Source organism: Colias philodice, chromosome 11 (genome assembly GCF_061535455.1).
Source record: "Colias philodice isolate Cphi_HAF_F1 chromosome 11, ilColPhil1 Martin Lab GWU primary, whole genome shotgun sequence".
NCBI lineage: Eukaryota > Metazoa > Arthropoda > Insecta > Lepidoptera > Pieridae > Colias > Colias philodice.
Genome location: NC_143096.1, coordinates 12443391 through 12464845, shown reverse-complemented (window position 1 = coordinate 12464845; position 21455 = coordinate 12443391). Strand labels below are relative to the sequence as shown.

The 21455-nt window shown below is 33.4% G+C and overlaps 3 protein-coding genes across 3 annotated transcripts; 1 reads left to right on the top strand and 2 right to left on the bottom strand.

The window, feature by feature from the left end:
- Positions 1–5860: 5860 nt before the first annotated feature.
- Positions 5861–8768, top strand: LOC149484942 (uncharacterized). The gene is made up of 3 exons (XM_089701158.1): positions 5861–5941; positions 7891–7987; positions 8585–8768. Exons 1-3 carry the CDS (start codon positions 5924–5926, stop codon positions 8713–8715), a joined length of 246 nt encoding a protein of 81 aa, XP_089557284.1. The 5' UTR covers positions 5861–5923; the 3' UTR covers positions 8716–8768.
- Positions 8769–9119: 351 nt separating this feature from the next.
- LOC149484941 (cytochrome P450 6B5-like) lies at positions 9120–10710 on the bottom strand. Its single transcript, XM_089701157.1, has one exon. The coding sequence runs from the start codon at positions 10667–10669 to the stop codon at positions 9170–9172; it is 1500 nt and encodes a 499-aa protein (XP_089557283.1). The 5' UTR covers positions 10670–10710; the 3' UTR covers positions 9120–9169.
- Positions 10711–14186: 3476 nt separating this feature from the next.
- On the bottom strand, positions 14187–15763 carry LOC149484940 (cytochrome P450 6B5-like). Its single transcript, XM_089700431.1, has one exon. The coding sequence runs from the start codon at positions 15761–15763 to the stop codon at positions 14261–14263; it is 1503 nt and encodes a 500-aa protein (XP_089556557.1). The 3' UTR covers positions 14187–14260.
- Positions 15764–21455: the final 5692 nt, after the last annotated feature.

The window sequence follows — 21455 nt, the reverse complement described above, 5'->3', positions numbered from 1 at the left end:
ATGGCGCGCCCCTCCAAAATTCAAAACGTTTGAAAGTATTTGTGAAATTGAGTTTTTTTTTTCACACCGCCGCGAGGCGAGATACTTGCCCCCCCAAAATTAATAATTTAATTATTATATTATTATAAATAATAATAATATAATATTTAAATATTTGTATTTCACTACACACATTGAAACAGTAATTTGGAGGGGTCGCGCCATGTTATCGTAGTTTATCTCTACTATACTTACTTAATGATCTAAGTACTATACGAATTTAGATCCTCCATTGTCAATTGAGTTTCTTTACCGGTTTTTCTTCATAGATCATTGAGTTACTATGTACTACGTACTAGAGAGGCCATCGCGATCGGTACTACCCCGTCCGATTAGGGCCCTTCTGGCCTCCTCCACTCAAGCGACAGCTCAAGCCGAGGTTCGTGGTCCCCGTCAAGGGGGGACGCCCTTGTGCATGTCGCTACCAGGGTGAACCTTCAGTTCACCCCCGCGTCCACGTTAAAATGTAGAAGCCCTTCTGGCTAACATTGAGAGACACCACACAAGATCGGTAGTACACTATTTGTAACACGAGTTATATCAATCGTTTTAAACCAATATTTATTTGTTACATTGATTGGATTAATTGATAAGTTTATTATATATTTTTAATAAGATAAACAATATTTATTTGTTACAATGATTGGTTTTAATTTATAAGTAATAAGAGGCAGAATATCTACAAAGTCTCTCACTCCCCCCCCCCCGCGCCGCCGCGCTTGTTGCACAGATTTTGTTCGTGGTGTCCTCTCTATAATAATACCTCAATGTCATAGATACTGCTTTCCGAAGCTGTGGTAAACTGTTATGACGATTCAAAAGTGCTTCTAGAAGAAGTCTTATTGAATTACTAAATGTTTGAGTATAGTTGGAAACAATTTGTAGAAAATTACAGCAATTGTCCAAAATATTTATATATATTGACATCGATTAAATAAAATAATTTATCATTAAAAATATCACATAAGATGATAATGCATATTTTCATGTTAATGAGTCAACTTCAATAATTGATCTGATAAGAATTAAATTTATATCTCCCAAGTTGAACGCGTGCTATTGTTTTGAAAAAGATATTTCATAATAATAAAACATAATATTCTTAGATAACGTTAATTTGTATAAATCATAATATCAATCATGGTCTAGCTTTCCGCCCGCGGCTTCGCCCGCTTTGTCTAAAACCTAATAAATTATATACATACTATACTTTCCTCTTGAATCACTCTATCTATTTAAAAAAAACAAAATTAATTGTGTAGTTTTAAAGATACATACACAGACAGACGCGAGAAGCGACTTTACTTATTTATGTATTTACTTATTATGTATGCTATGTAGAGATGTTAAATTTATAAAAAGAAAATATCAGTAAATCATTCTTTGAACCCTAATTTGCGAGATCGTACAGGAAAAATCAAAGACACATTAACAAATCTTTTAAAAAAGATGTAAAAGGAAAAAAAATAAACACACCATTCATTTCATTTTTGTAATAAACATGAAAGCTTGACACTTCATGGCAACTTAAATAAGAGCCTGTGAAAATTGATTGTCCTCATTTTGTGCAAGTTAAACATTTCGAAGCTATTTACAAAATACGAACCATGACCTAAGAGTTCAAATTAAAATAATGGTCTTATTAATATTTCAAAGTAAAGGCTTAAATGGAGAAACCAATTTAATTATTTCTAGAACTTGTTGTGTGTTGCAACTGTCTCTAATGGTTAGGGAAATGAACTGTGTTGACTAACTTCGGAAATTGGTGGGTCTCAAGTAACAAACGAAAACAAATTTTCGTTTATTAATTAAGAATCAATATTAGGTACCGTGTTAGGCGTGGTGATGTTTAATTCAAATAAAATTGATTTTCTGTCTATTGTTATATTGTTTTTTTTTTAATTTTAACCTAATTCAGAGCTTGATCGATTTTTATTAAATTTTCTGTATAGATTGGATGAATACTTTCCTGTCAACCTTTATGATGTAAGGTTAAATGTCTCGGTCTGGCAGGACACAGAAGGCTGATCAGCTACTTGTCCCTAAAAGAAAATCGATCAGTGAAACAGATGTATGGATAATCATTGGGGACATGGGACTTCACTTATATACTCGACTTCATTACCGGTTAGGTACTAATGAAATTTTATTAATATTATGTAGGTAGGTAAGGTAAAAGCATCAGTAGATGACCACTTAAGGAGACAGAATATTCTTTTTAAATGTTTGACTTTAATTATCATATGAATTCAGTAAGTTTATTTTTTTGGAAACCCTGTGAAATGTGTTTTAACATATGAACAAGCATTTCACCACGTACAATGGTCGAATAAACTTAAAAAAAATTAAAAATGTTCTTATATTAGAAATTTAGTAGTTGACCATCTAAAAACTAGAAGATGACCATATTTTGCATCAGTAGATGACCACTCAGATGCTACAATTTTAATTGGGTTATTTGTTAAATAAGAAGCAATAAGATGAAAAGATAACGTTTTATTTGAAATATAATAATAATTAGGCCTTTTTAAGCCTATAATTTAAATAAAAACAAGATCCTAAAAGATCCGAAAGATGGTTATAAAACAAAAGGACACTGTCAAACACAAAGCGTAAACGTCAAACTTTTAGCCAAATTTATCATATCAAGGAATGTATCTCTGGAACATCATATACATTTCTCGTAGAACTGGTCTTCTTGGGAGCCTCTATGTGAGCAACTACTGCATCCCAGGGATAGTCGAGCACATCTTTATGCCATTTTTTGCCATTTTTGTATCTAAGGATGGATGTCGGACCCATTTTTCGTTCCATCGGTGACTTCCCTTTTACTTTATTTGTAAGCGTTATTCTTGGTACACCGAACTTTTTTGCAGCCGTTCGTATTGGTGTTTTATGAAGACGAACATCGTTCACTGCTACAAGTATTGCAGCTTCAGTATAATTTAGGAATGCGCCCCTTTTCCCAGGCATCTACAAGATAAAAATTGGTTTTAGTAATAGATCATAGCCATAAATTTGTACCATAAACAAAACTAACTAACTAACTAAAGAAAATCAATCTATTGTTAAAGTAAATAAAATAGTTTATTTTAATTAATTATTATATGCAGTATATTTAAAAGATACAGAACATAATCAAAAGTTGACCACCATGGTCAATTACTAGAAAATCATAGTCAAACGGTAATTCGGTAATGGACCACCATGGTCAATTACTAGAAAATCGCAGTCAAACGGAATCAGTATTGGACCACCCCCACATCTCAATTTTGTCAACAAATCTTTAAATTTTAATTACCCTGTCATTTAAATAAACCATAAACGAATAAAAAACGAAAAACACTTACCGTCAACAAGGTGACAAAGTTCCTAGTATTCAGCTTCAAACTTTTTCAATCTCTACGAATATTATTACAAAAACGAATTTATTGATTTAATGGTCCGTCACTCAACAAACAACTGACCACCATTTACTATATTTGACAGATATGGATGCGCAATTTACGCGCCTATTTGACCAGAATATAGCAGCACTAACTACTTATTAACGAATGAGTTTTTAAAATTGCCGCGAATTCTTATTATAACGGTTTATGTGCATTAGCGGTCAACTACAGGTACATGGTCAACTACTGGTGACTTTACCCCTACCTACTTACAGAAATATTTTTTTTTTGAAATTTTATAACAACCCTATTTGAAAACGATTATAATTTAATGGAATGAAAATGATCATTCGATCGAAATCGATTTTTTTTCCTAATTTATTATCGTCCCAGTAAAAAATATGTATATTTACATAAGATGCGTTGCATTACATACATCTTATATATAAAATTCTCGTGTCACAATGTTAGTCTGCATACTCCTCCGAAACGGGTGGACCGATTCTCATGAAATTTTCTGTGCATATCGGGTAAGTCTGAGAATCGGCCAACATCTATTTTTCATATGTACCACGGGCGAAGCCGGGGCGGGCCGCTAGTCTTATATATAAAATTCTCGTGTCACAATGTTAGTCTGCATACTCCTCCGAAACGGGTGGACCGATTCTCATGAAATTTTCTGTGCATATCGGGTAAGTCTGAGAATCAGCCAATATCTATTTTTCATATGTACCACGGGCGAAGCCGGGGCGGGCCGCTAGTAATAACATAATATGCTTTGCATAACTTAAGCTGCGTAAAACTGGTACAGCTTATACTTAATCGGCATTTAGCTGTCAAGGCCCGTATGTAGCCTTAGATTGATATACACCTTCGTATGTGGATGGGTGTTTCTCATAAAATAAAATATTTATATTTTTCTTAATAATTGGTTAATTTTTATAGGTATTTGGTAAATTAGTAGAATTCTAGTTGAAATTTCGTCCCACTTTAAAATAAATGGAACATAATAGTCTTGACCCGCGACTCCGTCCGCGCGGTTAAGATATTTTTTAAGTATTTTTTCACGATAAAAAGGTATAATTATATCAAGTTTCATCGAAATCGAACCGTTAGTTTTTACGTGATGCCTGAACATATACATATAGACAGACAGACAAATTTTTTTTTATCACATATTTAGGTTTGGTATCGATCCAGTAACACTGCTATTTATTTTTCCCTTCTACAGATTTATTATATGTATAGATTTGATAATTTCGAATAATGTTATTTTTCAACTAGCGTAACGTAATAATAGTTTGAGGATTATGTTATAATCATGGCGTAAACTTGTTAGCGAAGATTTCTCTTTTTATGGGAAAATATACTAGATTACAATATAGAAAAGAAAACAGTTCTCATTGCTATGCGTTTAACAACATTTTTAATGGTTTGTATAAGTAAATTAATTACGCACGCCTGCCATAAAGTGAAAGTGGCAATTGAATTTTATTAAATAAATAAAATTGTTTACCTACTTAAATTATTGTTTATGTAACTTTTTTTGTAGCGCATACTAATTGGTAAGGATTCATTTATATATACTAACACTAGCTGCTCCGCGCGGTTTCACCCCCGTGGCTCCACCCCTGTTGGTCATAGCGTGATGATATATAGCCTATAACCTTCCTCGATAAATGAGCTATCTAACACCGAAAGAATTTTTCAAATCGGACCAGTAGTTCCCGAGATTAGCGCGTTCAAACAAACAAACAAACAAACAAACTCTTCAGCTTTATAATATTAGTATAGATCTACGTGACGATTTAGTCGTCTTCGTATACACATAGTCTTCACAAGATATAGTTGTAGACATAATATTAAGGCATGTTATTATAAATATGTATTTGTAATATGAAGCTTTGAAGCTTTAATTAATTTTGGGAATCCTCAACTAGTGACGATATTTACTTATATTATAGGCCAATTTATTTTTTATAAAAACACTGTATTCGGAAGGTTCTATTGAGTATTTTAGGTTTATTAGTATCACTTTCTACTGAATTGTTAGGTAACTATAACAATGTATATAAATATAGAAATTATTTAATCACCAATCCGACAAATTGCACCACGAATAAGCAATCCAAAAAATCTACATAGAACCTACTCTATCAATACTCAAATTTCGTAATACTTACAAAATAACCAGAGTACTTGTAAATCTATAGGAATAATTAATCACTACGTAGTATAAAACAAAGTCGCTGACTGTCCGTCCTGTTTGCTTAAATCTTTAAAAGTACGCAACGGATTTGGATACAGTTTTTTCCATTAAAAAGAATGATTTTCAAGGAATGTTTTAGTATATAATTTATTCGGTTATAATATAAGCGGGCGAAGCCGCGGGCGGAAAACTAGTTATACGTATTATTATAGAATGGCCCGCAAATTTGGCGGTCGCATCGCGATATAACAGGGAATGTTTGCGCGGGCGCGGCGTAGTGCGCACAATGTCAACCATACGGCAGGTTAGTGTAACCTAGTTATTAATAAGTAATAACCTATTTTAAAAAACTATATGTATAGTAAGCTCTATTGTCTATTGAAGTAATATAAGTAATGTAGCTAAGGAGAAGGACTTGTATGCATTTGCTTTTGTGGATTGTTAAAGCTCTTGTACTATTGGCATAGAAAATACACGACCTTTTTGAAAGCTTTTATCTTTATCGAGTGATATAGGCTACCTTTTTGTTTATAGCGGATCAAGCTAGGCGAAATAGGAGTAGCAGCTAGTATGTAGTGTTGATAGAGATATTGGTTACGAATTACGATATAATGTAATTGAAAATTGGGTTTTTGTCTGGTTAATTCAGATACCTATAATCCGGATCTGTTCAGGCTTCAGGGTAAAAGTGAATAGGCTCTTTCTAGGCAGGCATGCTCATTCATAGACTGCATCACTACTTACCATCAGGTAGGATGCAGTCAAATGCCTGGCTATCTTTAAATAAAAAAAAAGATAAAAATAATTAATTACATTATTTATTAAATAATTTTTGAAACAAAAGTTTCGAAAAGTTTGAACGAAATCATTGCACAGAACTGTGATAAATTTAAATTGTTTTTCATTCAATTTTAAAACAGCATTATGCTGTTTTGCACTCATAGTATATGGATAAATGTAGCTTAAGTTTTTGTTCGAAAGTTCGCCTATAGGTGCTATTCAGCGAGATAGTCTATCCTTTATTTTACCGCTCTAAAATTTATCACAATCCATTGAGCCATTCAAGGGTCGTTGCCTAACAAATATCTCTTTTTTTAATAGTTATAATTATTCGAATATCCCAGAACTATTTATTCAGTATAAGTATAACAGATTTGGAAATGTAAATTGCATTACGTGGAATCCATTTCTCACTTTATTTAGACATATTTTGCTAAAGGGCGATCAATTACTGACTTTTAAGGTTAATTGGGATTTGGGAACAAGATTGACTTTCAAGATGATAATTGCTGTATTAGGAGTGATGCGATTTTATATATAGGTATAGAAATATATTAGTTTGTTATAATTATAGTGTCACAATGTTAATCTTCTACGAAACGGCGTGACCAATTTTTATAAAAATTTTTGAGTGTCTTTGGTAGATTTTGTATGTCTAAGTAATAAATAAGGGAGAGAACAAATGCAATGTGACGGACACTGCTACTTATAAGTCCAATAAATAGAATAAGTAGACCAGTTTCTATGATTATTAATTTATCATAATCTTAAAATTAGTACTTAATGATAATAAAAAAGCGTGTGTGCCGAGAACACGTGTCAGAAGTGAAACTTCTTTGTCAAGATAGAAAAATATAAATTTTACTCTCAACGAGCCTAAAGAAGTTTCTGTTCAATAATCACTGTAGGTATGTTCTAGATTCTGTATCAGTGATATAGACACACAAGATTATTTTCACATCATAAACACTTGTAATTTAAATTTTAAAGTCAATTCTGATTCAAAAATTATAACTGGACTACATATGTAGTCCACATAATATTTGCAAGGTCTTCAAAACAAACCTTCAGTCTCGCATTACTTCCGAAATTTGAAAGTCAAAGTCACGATTAAAAACATGTTCATAGCATTCATACTTCCTTATAGATATGAATTGCAGCTCAGAGGATAATATCAAGAGCATTTCTTTAAATATATGAATTATAATTTAAATAGTTTTTCCCCAAGGTTTCCTTACATCTTGCATGGCTGTTTATGACTTCAAAATTGTAGTAAAACTAAATAAAAATAGGCGATTACTATAAATATGTATTTAATAATTATTTACTATCTACACACATTCAATATCATTGAAATAAGTATCATAATAAAAATAATATTATCAAGGTGTACTGTCTAATCGTCTATTACGAAGTACACTATTTTCCTTTATTAGATTTTTAATGCACTAACAAAACAAATACCAATTCCAGATAGCTGTGTTCCTCTGTGTGGCGAGCGTCGCCCTCGCACTCCCGGTCCCTGACAGTGCGGGATCTTTTCCCCTGCCTGCACCTGGCTTGTCTTATGGTTAGTTATCACATAGTATCTGTGGCTATCTAATTGGGAGTTACTAATATTATAAAGCTGAAGAGTTTGTTTGTTTGAACGCGCTAATCTCAGGTACTGGTCCGATTTGAAAAATTCTTTCGGTGTTAGATAGCCCATTTATCGAGGAAGGCTATAGGCTATATCATCACGCTGAGACCAACAGGAGTGGAGCAGCTAGTAACTAATATAATAAATGCGAAAGTACCTCTGTCCGTCTGTTTTTTTTCTCACGTCTGAATGGATTTGGATAAATTTTAGTACAGATTATTTATTATGGACACAGTTAACCAAAAAAATACTCACAAAATACACAAGCAATCGGATATTGTATCTAATTAATGCTGAATGAAACAAATTCAATAATTATGGCTAGGTACATCAACTGAAAGAGAAGAGAACCTTTATAATCGTACTAGTTGTTACCCGTAGCTTCACCTGCGTTGTCAAAGAAAATTTCCGTGAAAATCATACTAGATCATCATAAACGCTTTAATGTGACAATTTTAGAAGAAAGACAAACAAACAAACACATCTTCGCATTTATAATAATAATAATATACCTACTAAAATTTTCAGGTGGCATACCATACGGCAGCGTGAGCGGAGATGTAGCGAGCTATTTCAGACAAGCGCCATCTGTGTTACAAGCTAAGCAACTCCATGTCGCAAACGTCAATAGTTTCGCGCCCATAGAACAGTATTTATAATAGATGGCGCTAGTATATTTATGATTGTAAATAAAACACTTTATTTAAGATAATTGAAGTTTTAATTAAAGAATTAATAATATTATATTGGTAGAATTGTATTTTTTTTCCAAATTTTATTATAAGAAAGGTCTATATACTTAAAGTTATCTTTTTTTTCTATAAAATTTTGAGTACCTACTACATAGGTATGATTTTAATATTCATACGAAAATTTCAATGAAGTTTTAATTAGGTATTTAATTAATATTAATTAATAATTATATTCTATCGGTTTGATATTAATAATTTCACCCGTCATATTATCTTAATTCTTATTTGCATTGTGATTTTTTTAAATATCACAGGTTGTCTGGTACCTAGAGATAATTTGGTAGTGATAACAATACAATAATAAATCCAGATCGAATAAAAACACGAACACTCTTTTATTATTCTACATCATTTATTCTAATTAATTAGCAATATTTCTCGGTATAAACTTAACATCAACATTATCAAGTCTTACTTGCACTGGGTGTCGGCTGTACTTCTGCCCACCATCATTGATGATGCTGCTCACAGTAAAGTTGCGCAATAAATGGACCAATCCAGCTTTAGCTTGAAGTGACGCGTACCTGAGACCTACACAAATTCTATTTCCCTTTCCGAAAGGCATGTAAGTAATATCAGCAATTTTATGCCTATTCTCAGGAGAGAATCTCTCTGGCATAAACTTTTCGGGCTCTGGGTAGTATTTTGGGTCGTGGTGAATCTCAAATATTGGTGTTAGTATCTTAGTGCCTTTATCAACTTTAATGTTGCCAACAGGAAGAACGCTGTCCTTTACACAACGTCTGGTCAAAAATCCGATAGGTGGATGTAATCGCATAGCTTCACTCATCACCATGTCAACATGTTTTAAATCCATAATGGTGTCGTAGCTCATTTTATTATCATTCTTTTTGAATGCTTCGTCGATTTCATTATGCACCTTTTCTAAATGTTCTGGAGATTTCCCTAATTCGTATAACGTTCCAAATAAAGCGGTGGCTGTTGGTTCGACGCCTGCGACGAAAAAGAAGAATGCTTGTGCCGCTAAGAGCTCATCAGTTGGTATCATTTCTAAACCAGTTTCTTTGTCCACCATTTTCCCCATACTCTGTAATGCTACACATAAGTCAGCGAAATCGTGTCTCTTTACATTTTCTAGTTCACGAGCGCGCAAAATTTGTTTTATTGCGCCGATAAAGAAACCCTCATGCTCTTTGAACAATTTTAGTCCAAGGAAGGTAGCTAGACCACTGCTCAGGTTTCCTATAGCAAACCTGATGTTAAATCTGAAGCTGGCTTTAAACGCATCTCGTGCCATGTTAAGGAACGGTGAATCGAAAATGGATCCTGTGCTAACACCGAACACGGCACCACCAATAGCCGCAGAGCAGAATGATGTCAAAGTATCAAAAGCATTTCCATTTAACAGTTGTTTGTTGTCGTTCAAATACTGAACGAAGTCTACAGCACTTTTATCGATGATGTAGTACATAGATTTGAGTTTTGCAGAAGTGAAGAGCGGTGTCATACTTTGCCGCATCAGTTTCCATCGATTGCCGTGCATGAAAAGAATATTGTCAGCGAGTAAATCATCCTCGTTGATATCCACTCCTCTGTGGTTGAAAGAGTTGAAGTCTGAAGCCAGCACATGTTGAACATTAGTGGGGTCTATCACATACAACGTTGGGGTCACAAACGTCCCGATCCCAACCGCTGGTTCCTTCCTATAATCTTTGTACACTTCACATAAATTCTGGAATACCGCTTTGTTTTTGAAGAGAAACTCCCAGAATATACCCATAACTTTGTTCTTCTTATAGAACGCAACTTTTCGTCTCTTCCAGTAGAATTCATTGTATTTGCCGTTTAAATAAACGACGCACGCGAGAAGCGCACTGAACACAAACAAAAATGCTATCATGTCTGCGGAATGAATCGTTCTGAGTGCCAGAGATTCGAGTCTTATAAACACATGTCTATTGACCCCTCTAATGATAGTCGTATCTTGCATTAATGTTATCGTGTTTCAAGTTCAGTGCTATAATGGTTTTGTGACGCAGTATTAAATAACATGTAAACCTGAGTTTCCACTTATGTAGAGATAATGTCTATAGCATTGTGAACAAACACCTATACATACTTATATGTATAGTTAAACAAACACACTCAAACTCATGAAATTACTGTATTTGTCATCTATGCTTTTAAATGGGGGTCAAAATCGCAATGAGTTGGTTACATTCAAACATACTGCAGGTTAATTGCTTCTAAAATCGTGTTAAAAAAATAATGAACGGAGCAAAGAAAACATCAATAAGTATACCAAATACAGTAGAACTCCAATTATCCGTTCGGATATTCGGTTCGGATTCGACTATCCGAATCGCCGATTATCCGAATCACAAAAAATTGTCCAAAAAAAGTCTAAGTGCGCTATTATTCTTCCCCTAACAAGAATATGGAGAGGATGATGATGATAAAGATGCGTTGTCACTAGAGGAAATAAGAAAAATGATTGCAAAAATATTTAAAACATGTGAAAATTTCATGTTTCTTTCATTTAATTCAATAAAAAAATAGTTCAATATCAAAACGTAGCTTTTATTATCTCCAATGGCAATTTTTTTTAAATCCGATTATCCGAATATTTGATTATCCGAATGGGTCCCGGTCCCCATTAATTCGGATAATTGGAGTTCTACTGTATCGATAAAAGTTACATTTTCCATTTTAAAAAGTAACCATATTTTAATATTAATAGAATACATCAAAATGCATCGCATGTAAGGATGGAAACATTGAGATAAATTATCATAATTGTTTCAGTTTATCGAGTTAACAAAACGTTCACTCGCAGATTTTTATGTTACAATCTATACTAATATTATAAAGCTGAAGAGTTTGTTTGTTTGAACGCGCTAATCTCAGGAACTAGTCCGACTACTGGTCCGATTTGAAAAATACTATCGTTGCTAGACAGCCCTTTTATCGAGGAAGGCTATAGGCTAAGATCAACAGGATCGGAGAAATGCGGGGAAAACCGTGGGGCACATCTAGTATGTTGTATGATGATAAAATATGTTTTAGCTGAAATTAAAGTATCAAAATATCTTCAATAATTAGTTTTCTTTGGATCTCAAGCTTTATAGAGGTACAAAATAAATTATGATTGATTATATGTTGCTATATTCACGGTTTTGTTGTGCAATTTTAAACAGGTTTCTGAGAATTGTACATTCTGTGATATTATAATTTTTTTGAAAATAATCGTACACAGGACCAGGTAGCAGGTAGAATTGGCGTAATAGTTCTGAATCGTTATATAGGTACTACAAAACTGAGAATAGCACATGCTATACATATAAATAATTTGGAAAATCCAAAAGTGCACGCCTCATAATTTTTTTTAATAAATATTTATTAATTATTATTTTTGTTTATTTAATAACAATTAAACCACATCGAATCAGACCCTGAAAAATGAAAGGGTTCTATTCCTGAGCATACTCAAGCGTAAGAGAAAAAAAAAGACTCGATTAGTAAAGTATTTCGGTCGCTATCGTGTTAACAAGAAAAAGGATCCGCACATACAGACACACGGACGTCCAAGACAGAACTTTTTTAAACTGTTTTTTAACTAGTTTAAATAACAAAAATGACATCAAAAATATCATGAACGTTAAAAATAGTGTTTTTTCTTAATATGTGTGTGTATGTATTATCTTACAAGTGCAATGTATGATACATAAAGACATTTTAAGTTTGAAAAATCAGATGTTTTGCGCGAAGTGACAGTAGTACCCACCTCAACGCTTCGCTTATGAGGCGTGCAATAATGCAAGAATATAATCTATTATATATGTATTTCAAAAAAATTTATAATCTGATTTTTCCCGGGCAGACCCGGGACGATCGGCTAGTGTATTTACAACGCTATTGCTATATTTTATTGAATAGTTAAACATTAATGTGTACCTATGTACAATGTACATATTAGTAAATTAAACACTACAAATCCACTCGTTCATCATTACAAATTAAAAAGCTTCCGTGCACTATATTTCACCATATTTTATAATAATTATTAATTATTATGTATTTATTTTTTTTATTGTAGACCGTCTCCTTGGTACAGTGGTTGACGCGTGAGCGTAGCACCGAGGGGTCCTGGGTTCGATTTCCGGTGGAGACGAAGAAAAAAAAATGTCTCGGTCTGGCAGGACACAGAAGGCTGATCACCTACTTGTCTCAAGGAAAATCGATCAGTGAAACAGATGTATAATGCATCTTCCCCTTACCCCACTAGGGGACATGGGACTTCATTTTATGTATTTAAAATGGACACTTTCGATGAATCGTAATATTATTATGAATCTGATTCGATATGATTTAAAAAGTATTTTATTTGACGTATTTTTTTGTACAGAAAGCTTAAAATGACGGAGAAAAATAATTTGGAAAATCCAAAAGTGCACGCCTCATAATTTTTTTTAATAAATATTTATTAATTATTATTTTTGTTTATTTAATAACAATTAAACCACATCGAATCAGACCCTGAAAAATGAAAGGGTTCTATTCCTGAGCATACTCAAGCGTAAGAGAAAAAAAAAGACTCGATTAGTAAAGTATTTCGGTCGCTATCGTGTTAACAAGAAAAAGGATCCGCACATACAGACACACGGACGTCCAAGACAGAACTTTTGTAAACTGTTTTTTAACTAGTTTAAATAACAAAAATGACATCAAAAATATCATGAACGTTAAAAATAGTGTTTTTTCTTAATATGTGTGTGTATGTATTATCTTACAAGTGCAATGTATGATACATAAAGACATTTTAAGTTTTAAAAATCAGATGTTTTGCGCGAAGTGACAGTAGTACCCACCTCAACGCTTCGCTTATGAGGCGTGCAATAGAAGAATTGCATATAATATGCTCCAAGTTCCGGTATTTCTTGGTCTCTTGAGTTTGATAAATTACTGAAGTTTAAAAAATATTGTCTATCCTTAAATATGGGATACAATATAGGTGAGTTGGTAATAACAATAATAAAAGGAAAAAAAAGAAATAAATTTTCAAATAATTTATTAAATATAATATTTTTCCACGTTTGTGGGGATAGATGCAGGATGGTGGCATGGTTGACATTTCTCTCACAAACCACTAAACACATTTTAATTAAACTTTATAATATTAAAGTTTTTATATCAAAAGACACCGACACGGTAATTTGATTGCTGGAGGCGTGTGGTTCCTCCCTGGTGTGAGCTGGCCAATTCGTGCCAAAACGTGCTCTTAAAGATTTCATTTCATTTATTACTATGTATTAGAATTTAGAAGCGTAGCTTAATAGTTATCACAATAAGATATGTATACGTCATCGGTCATATAGTTCGCTATGATGCGCTAAGTCGGTTCAACGCCTAAAGCGAAGGTGCTGGGGCGGCCAAGCATTGATGCACAATGCAGTTGAAGCCGAGGACGCAAGCTAGTACTTAAATAATATAATTAACTAGAAATAGACCTCGGTATAAATTCAACATCTACATTCTCAAGTCGCACTTGCACTGGCTGAGGAAGGTATTTAATTCCACCCTCTTTAATAATCGTCCTTATTGTGAAATCTCGAAGCAAATGCACCAGACCAGCTTTGGCTTGTATCAAAGCGTATCTTTTACCCAGACATTCTCTATTTCCCTTCCCAAATGGCATATAATGAATATCAACTAATTTGTGTTTGTTTTCTGGAGCGAATCGTTCCGGCATAAATTTCTCGGGCCCTGCATAATATTTTTCGTCGTAATGCACTTCATATATTGGCGTTAATATTCTCGTTCCTTCTTTAATTTTAATATTACCCACTGGTAGAATAGTATCTTTTATACATTGCCTTGTTAAAAATCCAATCGGTGGATGCAGTCGCAAAGCTTCATTCATAACCATATCAACGTTCTTCATACCCATTATAACATCAAAATCAATTTTATTATTATGAGATTTAAACGTTTCGTCGATTTCTTGATGGACTTTTTCTAAGTATTCCGGATGTCTTCCCAGTTCTATCAACGTAGCATATAGCGCTTGGGCAGTAGGCTCCACGCCTGCGACAAAGAAGAAGAAAGCTTGCGCCGCCAATAACTCATCTGTTGGTTTTAATTCTAAGCCAGTTTCTTTATCTACCATGATTCCAGCTTTCTGTAATGCTACGCATACATCAGCGAAGTCGTGTCGTTTGGTATTTTCCTGCTCTCGTGCGCGCAGAATTTTCTTAACAGCGCCAATGAAGAAATCTTCGTGTGCATCAAAAAATTTGATTCTTAAGATTTTGAATAATTCGTTGCTCAAGCTATTAATAGCAAATTTGATTTTAGTACTTAAACCTGCTTTTGACGCATTGCGTGCCATATCAAGGAATGGTGAATCGAAAATGGATCCAGTGCTCACTCCGAACACAGCGCCTCCTATAGCTGCGCTGCAAAATGAAGATAAAGTATCAAATGCATTACCTTTCCATAACTCTTTGTTAGCGTTCATGTGTTCTACGAAGTCCTTGGCACTTTTATCTATGATGTAGTACATGGATTTCAATTTAGCAGATGTGAACAGCGGTGTCATGTTTTGACGCATCAGTCTCCAGCGATTTCCATTCATGAAGAGAATATTGTCAGAGAGTTTATCACTATCGTTAATCTCCACTCCTCTATGGTTAAAAGAGCTGAAATCGGTCGCCAGCACATGTTGAATGTTAGTTGGATCTATTACATATATAGTCGGTATTAAAAAGGAGCCGATACCAACAGCTGGTTCATTGCGGTACTCTTTGTAAACTTCATACAGATTTAGAAAAACTGATTTCTGTTTAGTTGCAAAATCCCAAAGAATTCCTGTCACTTTGTGCTTCGAGTAGAATGCCACATTTCTTTTCTTCCAATAGTTTTCGTTGTATCTTCCGGTTATGTAAGTAAGACACAATATTGTCAGAGTAAAAATTAAAATTGCGAACACGAACATGTTTGAGGACCTTATGACTATAATTAAATACTCCAAAGTATTTATAGTTATGGTGTATAATGTATGCACGACGAATTTTGGTCTTATCACCAGTGATGATATCTAATTGATATACTTTGTCATCAAATTATTTAATAAGCTTGTTTATATTATTTATTATCGCATTATTATGATATATGTAGGTTTCAATATCTTTTTTATCATCAGTCAATGAAAATATTGTGAAATATGTTTATAGAGCAGGTTATTTTCGAACTATTACTTTTATTGGTTAATTTAATTTTTCATTAATTTTAATAAATTATATTCTATACCATTTTTCAACGTTATTCTCACTTGGAGACGATTTTATGCTTACCTATGTTATCATACATACTTCAAAACGAAGGGAACTTCATTCCAATCGAGTGTACCACATGTCAACATGTAGCACCTTTATATTAATCGAAATAATTGTTTGTTTGTCAGGGAGAAGAATATTATCTATCAAAAGAATCTAATGAATTATTAATTACTAGCTTACCGCCCGCGGCTTCACCCGCTTTGTCTAAAACCTAATAAATTATACAGGGTTACTGGTAATTAGACCGGATCCGGACCGGATTTTAAGAGGTGGTAGGGGAGGTTATTTGCAACAATTAGACTGTATATTGTTATATCCGGAAATGGCTCATTTTTGAGATAAAATTTTTTGAATATTTTTTCAAGAAAATCCAGTTTCACTACTTTAAAATTAAATTAAAAAAAAATTATGAATCGATTTTATTTTCTTTACAGTTTTAGAGAAACCTTGTTATAGCTCTTAATAATAAATAATAATAGCTTACTTATGTGGATCCATCTAGAAACTAGAGGCGGTTTTATATTTTTTTTTTAATAATTTTCGGAACTTGGTTTACAAAGACATTTATTTTCTCCAAAAAAACGCCGACAAACTTAGTCTGCGTTTTACTTAAAAAACATCTACAATTCACAAATTAAAAATTATATCTCAAAAATGAGCCATTTCCGGATATAACAATATGCAGTCTAATTGTTGCAAATAACCTCCCCTACCACCTTTTAAAAGGATCCGGTCTAATTACCAGTAACCCTGTATACTAAAACCTTCCTCTTGAATCACTCTATCTATTAAAAAAAACCCCCCTTCAAAAACCGTCGCGTAGTTTTAAAGATTTAAGCATACAAAGGGACATAGGGACAGAGAAAGCGACTTTATTTTATACTATGTAGTGAAGAGACATTCTACAATCCCGTCATTCACTTTATGCGATACAATATTACAATCATAATAATAATGTACACGTGGACAATATTAATAAATACTATGTTTAAGTGCCATTATTAATTTTGTTGTTAATAAATTAATGTATTCCACTTTACACGAAGTGCATATCATGGTGAATAATAGACATTTAATCATAACTTATAAATCATCATTATCGGCTTAATTTAATAATTACTAGTCCACGTTCATAAAATCTTATGTTAAGTAAAATAACTATATTTTGCCAAGAACTCATCTGTCATCTAGTCATTAGTCAACATGCATTTTAAATTGGTACAGTCGTACTTAACAGTCTGAACAATGAAAAAAAAAACAGACCAAAAATGTTGTGTGGTTTTATGAAACCACGGTAAAAGTGAAACTGTTCGAACGGTTCCGAACACTGCTTTGTGTAGCGCACTGCGCATGTCGCGTGCCGAGTAGGTATACCTACTCGGCAGCCGCGATACACGCGACATGCGCTACACAGACAAAAAAGTTTGAGACGATGTAATAAAAGTTTCACTTTAATATGCAAAGTATAATCAATGTACCGGTGTTTAACTCAAACTCAAACATTTATTTATTAAATTAGACTTCTTCGAGAAGCACTTTTGAAACGTCAATACATATTTTTTACATGGTAAAACAAGGCTATGACCATTCAAACGTGCTTCCAGACGTCTTATTTATAATTGAAGAAATAATTTTTAAGTTTGAGTTATGTTTGAAAGGTATTGTTATGTTGGACCACCCGGTAGCACCCGCACCATGGTTGGTTAACTTCCGTAACTTTCTTCTGCACACGGTGAAGATATGGAATCCCATCGCAAATATCGATTTATAATATGTATGTGTTATAGTCAAACCCCGAAGCTCGGGCACTCTTAGGTTGGACTGGTCAAACCTCAGGTCTGGCATAATAACTTTGTCAAAGCCCAAATAAAGCGCGTCACACACGGTGAAGATACTATAATATTTTATCTTAAGATACTGTAATATTGCACGCCTCATAAGCGAAGCGTTGAGGTGGGTACTACTGTCACTTCGCGCAAAACATCTGATTTTTCAAACTTAAAATGTCTTTATGTATCATACATTGCACTTGTAAGATAATACTTACACACACATATTAAGAAAAAAACACTATTTTTAACGTTCATGATATTTTTGATGTGATTTTTGTTATTTAAACTAGTTAAAAAACAGTTTAAAAAAGTTCTGTCTTGGACGTCCGTGTGTCTGTATGTGCGGATCCTTTTTCTTGTTAACACGATAGCGACCGAAATACTTTACTAATCGAGTCTTTTTTTTTCTCTTACGCTTGAGTATGCTCAGGAATAGAACCCTTTCATTTTTCAGGGTCTGATTCGACGTGGTTTAATTGTTATTAAATAAACAAAAATAATAATTAATAAATATTTATTAAAAAAAAATTATGAGGCGTGCACTTTTGGATTTTCCAAATTATTTTATATTACAGTATCTTAAGGTATCTGGTATCAGCGTTCTGACCATCATTTTTCTTTTTGTCATTGCGTACTAAGACCCCTGTAGAACCGCCATCCTGTTACAAATGACCCACAAAATTTCGGGTAACTTGTAACAGGATGGCGTGCGCGTGCAATGCCTATGCTGCGTTCGTCTACGCCCGAGAGTCGAGACTGCTGCTCACTTCAGTCAAAACGTGAATTTCAAATGTATTTCGAGGATTGCCCGATGGCTTTTAGCAAACCTAAGATAGACTAGTCCTCCCGCGAAGAGATTGTGTTTCGGGATTTGACTATAACATAATATGTACATAGTGGACATACACATAAACTTTTAACATATATTATTTGACGAAAATTTGGCTATCGCAAATACTTAAGACCATTTGGTAAGGTACTAACTACTCGCCTGGGCACTACCTAAATCTACTACTTAAATCTATCAACTACCAAATTTGTTCAGCCTTTCTTGGGTTAAAAGTTGTTTAACAAACATGACTTTCTATTTAGAGATAAATATTGCGACATACAAAGCAATACAAAATTATGACTTTAGAACTTAAAATAATATACAAAGTACGATAATACTTATCAACATGATTCATCAAAGTTTTCATTTTTATATGAAAGTAGAGGTCCGCCCCGGCTTCGCCCGTGGTACATATTTCGCAATAAAAGGTAGCCTATGTCCTTTCTCGGGTATCAAAATATCTCCATACCAAATTTCATGCAAATTGGTTCAGTAGTTTAGGCGTGATTGAGTAACAGACAGACAGACAGAGTTACTTTCGCATTTATAATATTAGTATGGATAGCTTCCGCCCGCGGCTTCGCCCGCGTGGTGTTTTGTTAAAGGTAGCCTTTGTTCTCTTAGGGTCTAAAGATTGTCTGTGCCAAATTTCATCAAAATCGATTGAGAAGTTTAAGCAGGAAAACGTAATAGACAGAGTTACTTTCGCATTTATAATATTAAGTATTGAAATAGGGATTATTAAAATGAATATGCAAACAAACATGGAAACTAGAGAATATACGTATCGTTATCAAATATTTATTTTGTACATACATATTAGGTACGCCATGCATTAATACATCAAAACAATATGAGTAATTAAGTAGATAATCCTCAATAAATGACTTGCATTTTCGAAATTGTTTCACTAATTATTGAGATAAGCTCATACAAACGAACCGAAAATTTAACACAGTAACGTTTAGATAGAGCGTAGATTAGCAATTGTATCTATTAGTTGTAAAGCGTCCAATCAACATTCAGAGATGCTATTGACCTGATTGTTATTGACCTGTCTGTAAAGACCCTTTTTCTTAGAAACGTGTGGAAGTATCAAGCTAATATTTATATCCAATACTCAAATCAACGGTACCTTCAAGTTGTATAAAAACAAACTTATAAGCCAACGCAATCTAAAGTTTTACAGCTGCTTATGCTGCAAATTTTCGCAAATTTCGACATTCGCAAGGGATTAAAAACAGGTTTGTAACAGTGAGTGTTAAATAATATTCATGTTAGAGCACAGAATACTAAATAGTTCATAGCTAACGTTAACATTGATTATTAAATACCTACTTGCGGCCGCGGCGTGAAACTTGGTCTATGTAGTCGCTCTGCCGAATGACGCATGTGCCTGTCAGTTGTAATCAGTAATGTAATTATAAAATATGTAATTATATAATAAGAGAGTTTCTTATAAAAATATTAAAAAGGTTCTTTAAATGTTTCAAGAAGGCTGTAGAAATTTCGTGAACATTTTTTAGATCAACGTAAAGTTCAACATAAAGTGCTCCTGTTAATAATGAGCAAATAAACTGTTTGGGATGTTTAAAAATCAAAGCGTTAGGATTAAAAATTTTGAAAACATGGCGATTATATGAATATTCTGTGATTGGAAACCTCCCTAAACCTGCCTCAAATTGCCCCAAGACTTTTTCTTTTCTGGATATCATAATGGACATTTTTTACGAAAATTTAAATTCTCTAAATAATAATTAATGTTGAATAAACGAATGAATGCTTTGGAGTTTATTTATTGAAATGAAAACTTTTTTTGCTTCGTTGGCAATTTTTTGGTAGGAGAATCTAAAAATTTGGACATAATGAAGAAAATTGCCCCACCATATTATTCCAGACACAAAAATCTTATCATAAAATCGTGAAAGAAAGACAAACTAACGAAGACATCTTCGAAATTATATTTATTACTAGCTGTGCCCGCGACTTCGTCCGCGTGGAATAGTGACTGTATAGTAGTTACTACTTAACTTTTATTGAGTAAACACGTACTACCATAAATAATTAAAAGAACTGTTAGTAAAATTTATGACTAAACTGAGCTAAAAAATAAAAAAGAAATGCCTAATTAATTTTTTACGTAAAATTTCTTTAAAATTATGTCATATTATTTTTTAGGCACCAGGGTCGAGGGGAGCAAATTTATTTACCTTCCTTTCTTGTATGTGTGTTTCTAACAATGTATCGTGCAGCAACTGAGCGCCGAGACAAACGTCAAAACGCAAAGGAATAGAATCCGCTATCGATACTAATTGACATAAGCGTATGATGTTTTGCTAAGGATTTGTTCACCCTACCAACGACGACGACAACCACGAACCAAATTTTCATTCAGTCGCAATGACGGGAAATTTTAATATTTTTTTTAAACCAATTTTGTCTGGAGGACAATTTTGGTCGTAGTCGTCGTCGCCGTTGGTAGTGTGACCGAACCATTACTAAAATATCATGAGTTTATTTAAAAAAATAGCGATAGTAGTTTCTATTCTTTAGCGTTATTCTATTCTCTGACATTAGTCTTGGCCTGCTGATCAGCTTAATCGATACTCAGTTTTTATCAAATCCAGCACCAAATCCAAATCAGATCTTTCCTGTCTCACACATGTATTAATTAATTACCGTTTA

Coding starts and splice junctions, on each gene's coding strand:
- LOC149484942 (XM_089701158.1), top strand. Junction 7,988..8,584: donor TGCACCTGGCTTGTCTTATG/GTTAGTTATCAC, acceptor TAAAATTTTCAG/GTGGCATACCATACGGCAGC.
- LOC149484941 (XM_089701157.1), bottom strand. CDS start 10,669: ATGATAGCATTTTTGTTTGTGTTCAGTGCGCTTCTCGCGTGCGTCGTT.
- LOC149484940 (XM_089700431.1), bottom strand. CDS start 15,763: ATGTTCGTGTTCGCAATTTTAATTTTTACTCTGACAATATTGTGTCTT.